This window comes from Halictus rubicundus, chromosome 14 (assembly GCF_050948215.1).
Source record: "Halictus rubicundus isolate RS-2024b chromosome 14, iyHalRubi1_principal, whole genome shotgun sequence".
Lineage (NCBI taxonomy): Eukaryota > Metazoa > Arthropoda > Insecta > Hymenoptera > Halictidae > Halictus > Halictus rubicundus.
In genome coordinates this window covers 5,792,085-5,805,588 of record NC_135162.1, presented here as the reverse complement: position 1 = coordinate 5,805,588, position 13,504 = coordinate 5,792,085, and the positions used below count along the sequence as shown (strand labels likewise).

Genomic DNA, 13,504 nt, shown 5'->3' with positions numbered 1-13,504 from the left:
CCTCGTACTCACCGGATATTGCTCCCTCTGACTATCATCTTTTCAGATCTCTGGAGCAATATTTAACACTTTGACTGCCAAACTAGAAACCTCAAAAATTCCGTAAAATCAAAGTAAGTTATTTGATGAAATAAAAATTGAAAAAAATTAAATGTATGATATCGAGTTGTCCCCCAACTTTCTTGCATTTTACAGATCCTAATCAAATTTGGTAAAAATAATAATTCCGTCACCCACATATGGGTGACACGGCATTCAACGTGTTAATAAATAAAACATTCACTTCTGTAGAAGATGTAAAGAGTCCTGGATTCTATAACGAATCCTGGATTTCTATAAGAGGGGGATTGAAAATTTGCAGGAGAGATGGCAAACAGTCCTTGATAATGATGGAGAATTATATAATAAATTAAGAAATACAAACCTGAATTTACCCCCTTATAAAATCTGCTGTTTGACGATTGCGCCTGTTCGCGATTCGGCGTCAGAGAGATGATCAGAGAGAGATGGGGGGGGGGGAATTAGGTTACCAGACGGCCAAAGCTGGGATACTGCGTGCCGAGTGATAGTAACGCGGATAGACCTTGAGGAAACTCGGTAAACAGCTCAACAGGTTCAGAATGGAATCCTGTTTTATGCTGATACATGTTTCCCCGGGAAAATAGAGCGAGTAGACGCGCAAATTCCTTCGAAAACGTAAGTAGATTTCATCGCTCGAACTTTGTAATACCCTGGGATGGCGAACGAGACTATGGAGAGGAGAAAATCGGAGCACAAATGGAATCACGGTGATTCCTCTTGCGCAGATAGAATGGGGATCGTCGAAACGATTCTCGCGAGCCAATATGCAGCGAGTCTTATCGACACGGGGAAGTTGTTCTCGAAATTAGGATTTCCCACACACTGATTCACACACTGAGACTAACTAAATAACCTTCATATTACCACCGGTAACAATCTTTACTAGTCAACAAATTTTTAATCCTGCACCACTGCCAACTATCAGTTTTAATATCCACGTTTCGCCGATGCGTTCGGATAAGCGAGGTTCTACTTTATCGTGGATTACACAGGCAAACACGATCGAAACCGTGTCGTGTCGGGTATCGTTTTACTCGGAAAAGTGTCAGTAATATGTCGCCGAAAGATTGATAAAGAAATGTTTAGCAACAAAAAAGTTATCATCACTTTTCACCAACCCTGAACGTCCGACGCAAGCGGAAATAGTTCAAGAAAATTGTCTGCGCGCCGTATTAGCGACGTTTCGGTCCTGAGATTTTTCTGTACATGTATCGAGGCATTACTGCAGCGATAAATCCATTCCGTATTGAACTGACTGTATCATTGATTCGATTCTGTCCGTGAGAATCGGGTTGAATCTGACCTTGCAGCGGAATATACCGGTGAAAATCGTTCGGAGAAAAGGAAGTCGGTAGACAGCTAAACGGAAAGCATAGAATAACGTCGGATAAAGAGGTCGGAATCCCCTTTTGAAGCAGTACTGGAAGGCGCTAGACTCAAAGCAAACTAAGTTGTATGAATCAAAGGCTATTCCGCCGGCAACAATTTGATATAGAATCGTGAAAGCTGGAGAGAGTATCCTCGACCGGAAGGCCGGACGAGTGGTTCCTTGAAAAGAATGAAACGTCGGGCACGAGTGCCGGAAGAGAAATGTATTCAATTCGGCGAAGTGTACGGCGTCGTTGCTAAAAATTCTCCCACGTCGCGGAAATCTTATCAGCGCCGCTTTCAAACGAGATCTACGATCGATTAAACACCTCGGCCGGCAATCGACGCTGTTCAGAGCCAATCGAAGATGAAAATTACAGCAAAATTGCTATACAGGGTGGTCCTTTTAAGTAAGGCCACCTACATATCGCTTCAGGTTATCGTCAAGGTCATCGGTGTTTTTTGATACATAACTACAATTTTGTTTTATTGCATCGTGTAACTGATCGAAAAATACATTCAGGTATGTATAATAGCATGACCTTGAAATGACCTTGATCAAGTAACAATCGACTCTATTGAGAGCAAGTAGAATAAAAAAAATTCCAGAAAAATTGCAATATAATATAAGGAGGTTCTAAAAAATTTGAGTGAACACCTCAAGTAACAATGAACGCTGTCGAGTGAAAGACCAAAAGAAATTATGCAGTTTTGCACAAAAAATTACACCAAACTCGCGCGAGAATGCAAAAAGAAGCTGCCGCAAAGTTCCCGAAAATGGAGTACGCCAGACAGAGGGCACTGACTCTCTGTTATCGTATCAAACCTAAGCGAGAGTCTCCCTCCATGAAAGCACCGCAAGTATTTTCGACCACCGTTATTTTCACCCTCTCCAGACAAACGCGTCCCCGGCTGAAATTTCTCAGAAGCCATAAGACTCTCAGTTTATATCCGGCAAGAAGTCGACGAACGTTTCGCCACTACCACCGCCAACGGAACAGCAGTGAGCAGGAGCCTAATGAAAGGTCCTCCGTAATTCCTTCTTCTCGCAAAAACGTATTCGTTCCTCCTGGTCCTCTTCAGGGTTTTCTTTCCTCGTTGCTGCGTGCGCGGAAGAAAACGCGACTAATATTCCGCATCGACTGTTTTCGTCCCACTGGGGGGGGGGGGAGGGTTAATTACGCATTGATAACTAACGAGCTTCCTTTGTGCGCATTTTCGGGGCAGCGGGGGGGGGGGGCTTTTTGCAGGATAGACGAAAGACCCCGGGAAATTTGATTCGACGCGGTGGATTAAACGCCGTTGCCCTCGTGAATCACTAATTCGGCACGTACAGTCCTGCACTTAATCCGCCGTGACTTGAGTCGCTTGATCCCCCCGTATTAGTATCCCTCGCGAAAATATTTGCCAGCCGCCCCCGCCCCCTCCACCCCCCACCCCATTTCGCACATTTCTTTGACGGAAAATCGATCCTTGCCTTCTGTTTTTATAAAAACGTGCATGGCACAGCGCGGGAGAACAGGAACGTTTGAATTGTCGGCGAGGTACTGTCGGGTTTGTGTAACAACGTTTGCCTCCGCCTTTTGTTGCAGTTCTATCATCTATTGGAGGCTAATCACGTGGCCAACTTCACTCTGATGTACCGGCATGTGACCGTGTTCGCGCCGACGAACAGGGCTTTCCAGAAGTACAATGGAACTGCGAAGGTGCTCTACCACATGGGTAAGTAACTTTAGATCGTTTAATAACAGCTGAGAGAAAACTGATTTTTTTTTTTTAACGAAATCTGGGATTTTTTCGTAGATATTCTTGTAGGGCTTGGAAAGACGAGTCCAACGACTACCATCATCATACCATTACGATCATTCACTCTCGAGATATCTGTGTCTGAAAGGTTAGATGACGTTTTCGATGACGCTTTCAGACACAGATATCTCGAGATCTAATGATCGAAACGGTACAGTCATTGTACTCGTTGGAATCGTCGTTTCACGCCCTACAAGAATATCAAAGAAAATATATAGGGTGTTCTACAAAAAAATACGACTTTGAAAATTGATAAATGGATTCGATTTTTTTTTTGCATTGTTTTACGAGTTAAGAGAATCTGTCTGACATAAAGTGCATGGTATACAGAGATATTGAAGTTAGTATCCAAGAGTTCGGGGATGAACATTTGTTTCTTTTACGGGACGTAAATTTTTCTCAGTTTTCCCTCTGAGCAGGATAGGTAAAGTCAACCGTTGTTAGCTTTGACTTTAGATTCTTTAATGCTCGTCCAATATTGATACTCTCCGGGTTCAGATTATTGAGGCTCTCGCTCCGGCCGGCGCTCGCTTCAAATAGCTCTCGGTTCAATGTGGTCGCTGTTTATGTTGCAGTTTACCTCCGCCTTTGTAAATGCGTTAGCTTTTATTAGGGTAGAAGTTGTCGGGCGATATTAGTCTTTATGAACTTCCGTTAACACGGCTTTTAGCGCGCACGCCGCCCGCTCGAGCACCGGATTCGCGTGTGCGGAATATTCACGCGGCTAAATATGCGCAACGTGGGGATTAAAAACGGTTTCGAGCGGTGTTAATGGGCAATATATTGTTTTTCTTTGCCATCGGGTTCTATTGTTCCTCTGCTGATTCGAAAGATATGCAACAGTGATAATCAGACTGCGGACTTTATGCATTCGTGACGAAAACGACTTGGTGCAATTTAAAACAATATAAAAATTATAATAATTTTAAAATGCTAGTATATAGTGTCTTCAGCTTATTAAGTTTCTGAGAATAATTCTTGTAGACAATAAAAATTGTACGCGTCAAGAGATTGCAGTCAAATAAACATTCTATTCTTAGTTTAATAATTTTAACAAGCTGAAAATGATAGATTGGCATTCCTGAATTATTTTAACTTTTCTACTGTGTTAATTTGGCTCCTACTCATTTGATGCATTTATGGCGAAAATGAATTGGTGAAGATATTGGAAGAATTTCTCAATACAGTGATTTCTCTATATATGTCGCCAAGACCTGGATGATAAATGTCGCAGAATTATCCCCACTGCCGACTCGGTACTAAAGCCGGACACCGAGAAATGTAAACATAACTCGGGTATGTCTCCTGGACGCTGGCAAGACCCGTGTTGTTGACATATATCGAGAATTCACTGTATTGCGTCATTATTTTGGACGCGTTAAAATGATTCAAAGAGAGAATAGATTTTTCTGGAAATTCTGCTTCTGACAATTGACTTAGGAAATTTTGCAGAAAGAGCACGATCGTTCGGAATCGTTCAGCGCGTTTGAAATAAAATCGGTCGCATAATCGTCTCCGGTGGACGAATTCGAACAATAGCGTGCCCGTAAATGGCCGCGTCATTTTCACGGTGAAACCTTGAATCACGAACGTTCGCGTTGCATCCCATCTGCATACTCGATTCGTCTTCAATCGAATCTCCCTTTGCGGGCAAATGCAGCGTCGCTTTAGGTGCAAATCCAACAATCCTGCTCTCGGATCTATGTACACGTATAGGTTCGTTCACGAAGATCAAAGGACACCGTTCCGAAATTCGACATTCGCGAGATTAATGCATCGGACAGGGCTCTAGTTTTGACCAAAAGTGCTACCAGATGCGAGAGTTTTGCCCCCTCCACCGATCCTCCCCCCCCCCCCCCACTATGACTGATGGTATGGCAAACGAACGGCTAGCTGATACCTCGTTATGCGCGTGGTTGCCAAATACGACACCTGCAGGGATAAAACCGCACGAGAGAGCTTTGCTGCGACCTGGTTAGAGAAATTCGTGCTCAGAATGACGAACGTTTGACGAATGATAATTCAGGAACGTTATGGCATCGATTCGTTCCTCGTTCACACCTCCACTTCCTCCAGATTATAGTCCCGTCTACATCACGTATAAACTCCTCGATCTCTCATCAAGAAATGATCTCTGAAACAGCGAGTTGACAAAACGTAGCGATGAAGGTATACTAATTCAGAGCCATAACTTTGTTATTTCGTATTATTTCTTCGTGAAACTTTTACGAAGAATTAATCTCGGAATTTTTCCACACTTTTCGGAAGCCTAGGACAGCCCAAATCAGGTCTGGGAATGGAAGACCTTTCGCGCGTGGAATTTGTTAATAAAAAAAACGACACCGCGGGCAGAGCGTTAATTATTTTTTTATGAAACTTGCAACAACGTATTCCTGGCACTTTTCCGGATAAAATGATACGTCGCATGATGCAATTCGGATCGTGTTTACCTGAGCAATACGCGATACAGTGGAACCTCTGTTATCCGAACCGTCGAAGTTCGTAAGACCATGTTGGGAAATTTTAATTTTAGGTTTCGTTAATTGTTAAGATGGTGCTTCGAGACTGTAAATAGCTTGCAGCAGTGCATGCTAGTGAACTGTAAGTGTCTATCGTGGTTGTTCGAAAATAAGTTGTTTCTTTAGGGAAGAGGCGTTCGTTTCTACAGCAAAATGCATTATGCAGCGACGGATGGGAAGCAGATAGGTCTTCTTTATGGGCCGAAACGATACGACGCCGCGTTTGTGTAACGTTACCGCCTAATACACGGCACATCGGCGAATTAATCCTAATTGATCCGGAGTGAATCAAGGCGTGCTGCAGGTTGATCAGCGCGCACGTCGACGTAAATCCCCCACAGAAAGCTCCGTCTCCCACTCAAGTCAGCTCTTCCTTAGCAAACGTGACGTCACCTCGACAGCATCGCTGCGCCTTTGGTGCATTACTGCGATTGACTGTGATCGATTAATCCTTCACAGTAGTCCTCCCCCACCCCTCCGTCATATCCCCCTCATTCTCGCGTCCTCTTTGATGCATCAGAATTTGTGACGCTGATGCCCGGCGGCTTCGTCAATTATTACGAAATCTCATCGGTGAACCGCGTTGACAGTTCAAACGGCACGGACAATGGCGTCGAACACTTTAAATCCGCACAATTACGCGCTTGTTTAATTATTAGACGACCGCTCCGCTGCCCGGGTGATCGAGAATTCCGAAATGCTCGAGAATGATCGGAATACTAGTCGGATATATCGATTGCTGGGGCTGATTGGTCGACAGCATTCGCTCTGCGCGCCACGCTATTTTCGATTTTAATTCGACCAATCACGATGATTAACGGGTGGCTCGAGTATATCGGTGTTCGAATATTCGTGGAATTTTCTATCGATAGCTAAAGTGGAAGATTCCTCGAGCTGATGTTGAATGTGAAACGACTGGGCACATTAAAAAAGTTACGGGATTAAAGGACCTAGCCGATTAAGATGGTCAAAACTGCCCTTCGAGGTTTTTCAATGACTAATGAACCATTCGAAAGATGACCAAGAAAAACCGCTCTGAGTAAAATTTCAACCCCCTATCTTACCTGTGAGGGTAGTTACAGGGTAAATTGGATTTTGTGCTTTTCCGCGCATTTTCCGCACGCCGATGCTTCCTAAAATTCTGAAAAAATGTGGAATATTTTGGATCCTAAGGCGGATTTTTGAGAATTTTTCCAGATTTTTTTGTTGCAAACTGTGGTCGTACAAAATGAAAAACCCCGAAAAAATCGGAAAAATGCAGATTTCTCAAAAATATGAAAATATGCTATTCTACTGTTTAGTTCATTGATAAAGTACTATAACTGGCAGTGTCGTCAATTGTTTTTAGATTTTTTGTTGTGGGACGTCATTGTGAAAAACAATAAAAACCGAATTTTTTCGACGTTTCTGCCATTAGGAGGAAAGTTACACTTGTTGGTTTTATCGCGGGTATATATTAAGTAATTTTTAACATTATTAATCATAACATTGCCGGTTGGCACGCTTGAATAGAAAAGCAAATGCTTGTACGATTTGAAAAATTCTAACAAAAATTTTCCACTTGTGGCACAGGATTCCGAAACGATTATCAAGTGGTTCTGGCACGATAATGAGAGCATATAGAACATGATGGTCTGCGTGTTGTGCCAACGGTGGTAGGCAACTTGTAGGTGGAGCAAATCCATGATTTTATAGTCATATCCTGCTTTACGATGCGATTTCCTATATCCGGGCCGACCCTTCTTGGCCCCGCGGCGTTTTCGCGATTACTACGCTTGAAAATGCATCCACGAAGGAAACAAGGAATTAAGAAGGGCGTCGACGCTTTATGAAGAAACTTCCTTTGCGTGCTTGAACATCGCCCGGAGCGAAAAGGGAAGGAGACGCGCGGCCAGCCGAAGTCTCTGAAATTACTCCGTGAACGAGAAAAATTTCATTCTGACTTCAATTCGGCCTCGAATATTTGTCGCGACCGTTTGCAACAGTCCTTATTATTAAAATTACCCTTTGTACGATACAATAACAGCTTCATAATATTAACTAACCGTGACTTTTATATTCTCTTGGGAAAGGACAAGTTCGTAGGAAACGAACAGGTCAATTTGCAACAGTAGGATCTCTCCCATACTTTGTAAAACGTCGACTCATTTCTTGAAATATTAAATTCAGAGATACAGTGATCTCACTATATATGTCGCCAAGACCTGGATGATAAACGTCGCGGAATTATCCCCACTATCACGGGGTATACGCCATGAGTTGCCAAGAACTACTTCTCTTGAAATATCTCCGAAACTAGTGTGCGGATAAAAAAAGTATCCTACGAAAATTGCTGGTGTTTTTACGTACAATAAGATCTCATAATAAAAAATATAGGTTTCCATTTGAGAAAACAAAGTTGACCTTCAAATGACCTTGAAAACGCTACCCAAATAAAAAACTGATACTGCCCCCCTCTTTCCCCCTCGAAATCCATGGACACCTGCTTTATACTTTATTAATATTTTTCATACTCTTCGAGATATTCGGCTGGAAAGTTTCCAGATGAACACCCTGTATATGTCGCCAAGGCCTGGATGATAAACGTCGCGGAATTATCGCCACTACCGCGAGGTATACCCTATGAGGGATCATAAACCGAGTCCTTTTCTACGAGGATCAAAGAATAGTATCTCCTGGCCGATATATGTCCCTGGCTGGAGCGGTGTACTCGACATATATCGAGTAAATACTGTATTGGGAAATTGTGAATTATGACGACAAGTAAATTTCTATTCGAATTGTGTGTATAAAATTCAATTTACATAAAAACTTTTCTGCAGAATTAAATTTCTATTGAAATTACAGTTTTATGAGAATTTTTCCGACAAAATTAAACTTCAATCCATCAATTACAGTGAAAATTAAATTTCGACATTCAGCGCGATTGCAATTTGTGTTGCCTGACGGTCCGGTAAAGTAGAAGTAATTTTTCCGTGAAGGAACATACGAGGATGAAGCACGTTGTTCTCCATCCTGTCACCATGTTATACTAGTCAGAACTCGCTAACTCCGAGGTCTACGATAGGAACGAAGCACGTGTGTCCTGTTAGCAGCTGATTAACAGGTTCCGTGCAAGATTTTCCAGTAGAACGGGCCGTGATATTGGCGGTTGAACGAGTTCGGAATTCACCAGTCGGTAACAAGATAAACAGTGGAGGAGGTCGCAGCTTGGCCTGTGGCTACGAGCCGCAAGATATGTCGCAGACCTAACCGGCTTGTTCTTCGCTACGTCGAGCACCGTGTAACCAGCTTCTTGGTACGAGCTCTCCTTCAAAGTCCTCCGTCTCGCCTTTAACTATATACTGTCCTTAAGTTCCGTGCGAACAGTCGCTTTGCTACCTCCAGTCAAAGTCCCCTCCCTCCCCTCCCGTCTCTCTCTCTCTCTCTCTTCATCGTATAACCCTCCGTGTCTCTCTTTTCCGTTTCTCTTATTTTAACCGTGATCTGATTGTCTCTGTCGCGCTCGGCCGTTCCCCAAGGCGTCTGACTTCGCCCGTCACTCGAAACACTAGATATCAGAAGCAGCCGGTCTCCGAGACTTGGCCCTTGTTCAACCCCGGCGACATCGCGTGTCTGTTTAGCGTCTTTGAAGCTGAAATACGTGGCCCAATTCGGTTATGCTTGCGCGGCTCGCGAAAAAGCGCGAACGGAACCCCTTCCGCCTTCCTCTAGAACTCGGTTTTCTTGTTGTAACTTTGTTGTTCCTGATCGTTCACTTATACAACTTTCACCGCGACATTCCCGGCTCTTTTCTGATTAAAACGAGTCCAAACACGACACGATTCGAAGCTTATTTGCCAGTTTAATCCACGATATAGTAGAACCTCTGTTATCCGAACTCGTCGGTGAAACATCAGCATGCGGATAGTAAAATAGGTGTCTAGCTGATGATTTCTTTCGGATTTTTTGACCGACGTGTTTCTGACTCTTTTCTGATCGAAATGATACACCTCGCGACACGATTCATAGTCCACTGACCAGTTCGGATAGCAGAGGTTCTACTATATCGTGGATTAAACTGGCAAATAAGCTTCGAACCGTGTCGTGTTTGGACTCGTTTTAATCAGAAAACCGCCACGGACACTCGACTTAACATGACGAATGCAAAAGTAAGTGTCAGGTGGTTTATAAATTAAATAATAGAGGATCAGAACACTGCATTTATCATTAGGAAGTAATGGTTATATACAGGGTGGGTCGCCACATTTTGCCATGTAGATTTACGTCATTATTATTACGCATAGCAAAGAATGTTTCAGATGAGGTTGAATGGTTTTGAGAGTGGCACATTCTGATGGTACATTTTTCTTTGTAGGTGGACGTGTAAAGGACATATGAAGGTCATTAATGTTTTTTTACATGGAATCATATATTTTTTATTGCATCAGCTGATGCTCCTTCGTATTTTTTACAAAAAAGTATTAATCTATTTGTGTAAAAAAATCATTAAAAAAAAGTTCGATGATAAAGGCCTTCTTTTCATATTTCCTTATGATGCGAATGGGTTAAAGGACAGAAATGGTTCGCGCGACATGATCAAACTGCGTTTCTCGTCACCCCTGTAGGCAAGACCCTTCGAGTATTCCGAGTATTCGGAGCGTTGAAGGGTTGCCGTGTCGCCAGAAGGGAGTCTAAAAAGAGATCCGCCTTGTGAATGACGATTATCCGTTAGTCACAAGGCTTGGCTACCGGCGACGAAGGTTACAAATACCCTGGGGGTGCGAGCTTTTTTCCGTGGGTATCACCGTTTTTGTTTCGCCCCCGTAGACACGGCCATTCATCGTGAATTAAACGTGAAGACGACCTAATGAAAGTCGCCGCCTATTCCCTTCGCTCCCTGCGTTAAGTCGCGGGTGTTAAGCCGTTGCCTCCCCTTTGCTCGCTTCTCGGCAATTTTTCTGCGAGTTACTCGGACCTGATCTGAACGGATCCAGCTGTGTTTTGTTGCTATAGCTGACATGAACGCTTACAGTGTTGGTATTAAAAGTGCGAACTTTTCGTATTTAGCAGCGCTGGTTGAATCAGCGAATTCTAGGACTATATATATATTCGTAACGAGTACGTTACTGCTTGACCAAACGTGGACACTATAAACCTTAAGGGGGCCGGCAGGCATTTGGCCTTGACTGTCACGCTATGTTATCCTGTGCCTTTTTTCTAGACATTTTACGTCTTAAATAAGTAAGTAACCAATTAAAAATGCATACCACCGTGTTTGTACATGTCTTCGCTATGTCTGTATAGAGCCCTTTTTTCGATACGAACACTAAATCTCGCGAAATTAAGAGAATCTCTCAGCGGCAGCCATCTTGTGACGTCATACTTGCTTCAGAATTCGAATTTTCTGCCGAATATTGTTAATTACTCCCCGATGAGGTAGAAATTCGAAATTTGGGCTCTATACAGACATAAATTGGACTTTTAGGAAACACAAGTGACCACTTTTAAACTGCTCATTGCAATATTGAAGCGATAGTTTGAAAAGGTTTTGACCCATGCATAAGCATATGGATTTCAAACCCTGCCGGCCCCCTTAACTTATATATCGCGTATATCGACAACTTTAACTGCAGAAAAACTTTACGTCGAGCACGTTCCGTATAACCGAAGAAGAAGAACATCGCACGAGAACCTTCTAGAAGAACCGTAACAAAGCAGAGTCTCCGTAGATCGGTACGCGACACGCAAAACCGGATCACACGCTCGCAGCGCCACCTATCCGCATATTTCCAACAGCTGGAAAAAATTAATTGCACACATTACATATTTTGCAGGGTTCGTGAACGCCCAAAAGACCCACCATTTTAAAATGGGATAACCCTTAAGCTATGTCCACACCGAAGCAACGTCGGGCAACTTTTTGTCGCCTATTGTGGCCAGCTTCTTCTTTTACTATAAAGAAATATGTAAATAAACTATAAATAAGTAAATTTTATTTTACTATAATAAATTTAATTCTAATCAATTTTATTTTACTATAAAATATGTAATTTTAATAAAATATGGAATATAAAATTGTAACAAAATGCAAACTTTTAAGAAAATAGGATATATAAAATTTTTAAAAAATATGAAATATAAAATATAAAATTTTATTGAAAGAAGAAGAGTACAAAAAGTTGGTCGGTGTTGCTTCGATCCTATTTAATAACACTGCAGTAAACTAACTAACAATAAATATGAATCACACTGTGTGTAATTTTTTAAAAAATGTAAAAGTGGAGGCTAGTTCGATGGATTTGAAAAATCGTACGGAACAATTTTCGTCGCATTTTCGTCGGAAAAAGGTGTTTGATAATTCAATATTGATGTCCGAGTTCCATTTAATAGAACCCGAAGAAACGCTAGGAAATATTAAAGAATTCAAATCATTTAGAAAGCCGTAAAAAGTTTTTAGAAACCACAGGAAAGTTTGTGGATTAATAATAGTCCCCAATGAATTTTTCATATATAGAACAATGAATTATTATTGTTACGCGTTCGCTACTAAATTCTTTTGAGAATATGCACGAGAATATTCCAGTACTAGACTAATTCAGTTATTTAAATTCTTGAAACCCCTTAAATAATTAAAAGTTAAGAATGCTCTACGTTGCTTAATATTCTAAGTCCTGCGGCCAATTTCTGAAGAGTTTTTCTTTGATGAATTCATTAATATCAAGTACGGGGACACGATTAATTATTGATAAAGTATATTCGCTAATACAGTGATCAGTCGAATGCATAATTAATTGTTACAGGTTATTATGCACTGAATCAAGAATTTCATAACCAATCTCAGGTAATTGGGAAGTGAAAAACACGGACCAATCAGAGCGCGGCATGGCTGGCGAATTCCGGGCTCGGCGACAGGTCCCGCTGAGCGTGGCGCTGCCATTGGCCGAGGCGGAATCCGTCTGCTAGCCGCGCTCCGATTGGTCCGTGTTTTTCGTTAATAAATCCTTAACGAAGCCGCGGGGAACATTTTCGCAAAGGAAAAAGTTATTTCAAATCACCTTGGGATTTACCCTTTTCAAGGAAATGCAACATTTTTAGGACACCCTATTGAAAGAAAAAATCCAATCAAATAAATTAGGAAAGAGTAGATCGAGAATGACCTGTCGATTGTTATGGAAAATAAAAATTGCCTCCCCAAGGAACGGAAGCCACATAGAAATTTCAATCTTCCTCTTAAATGTCTCATTTGATCGAAATGTTTTTGATATGTTAAAGCGTTAACGTTCTCTTTGACGTCCATCAACTCCGATTATTGTCTATCGATTTGTTTTCGCGAATTTCTCCAGAGAGCCTGTTTTCTGTAAACAATTGAGACCGAGGCAACCGAGTGTTCAACGGAACAAAACAATCGGACCAATATTATTCGACCAGGGGCAATTTGTCAAAGGAACTCACCGCAAGAACAATTCGATGAGAGCGCACGGGGCAGTCCCGTACCATTTATCGTCAAGAAATTCTGCAAACTTCTTACCAGGCAAATAAACAAAGAAACTCGCCCGGAAGTTACCACGCGAGAGAAACGCGGAGATGAAGTTCGCCGACTGTGTTTTTGATTAAACAACAAACCGGAGAACCGATTCCTTTTTTGCGATATTTTATTCCTGAGATTAACTGAAATTATTCGTTGAGTTGAATGATGCAGCAAAATGTTATTTTTCACATTTTTTCCATCTCCAGCCATTTCCAAAATA

General features: G+C 42.0%; 1 protein-coding gene across 2 annotated transcripts in view; it reads left to right on the top strand.

The window, feature by feature from the left end:
- Fas1 (fasciclin 1 Fas1 domain-containing) overlaps positions 1 to 13,504 on the top strand; it is a 480,077-nt gene that overhangs the window by 324,672 nt on the left and 141,901 nt on the right. For both annotated transcript variants that reach the window (XM_076800371.1, XM_076800370.1), the window contains exon 2: positions 3,042 to 3,171. In XM_076800371.1, coding sequence (XP_076656486.1) covers positions 3,042 to 3,171 — 130 coding nt within the window. The remainder of the gene's footprint in view (positions 1 to 3,041; positions 3,172 to 13,504) is intronic.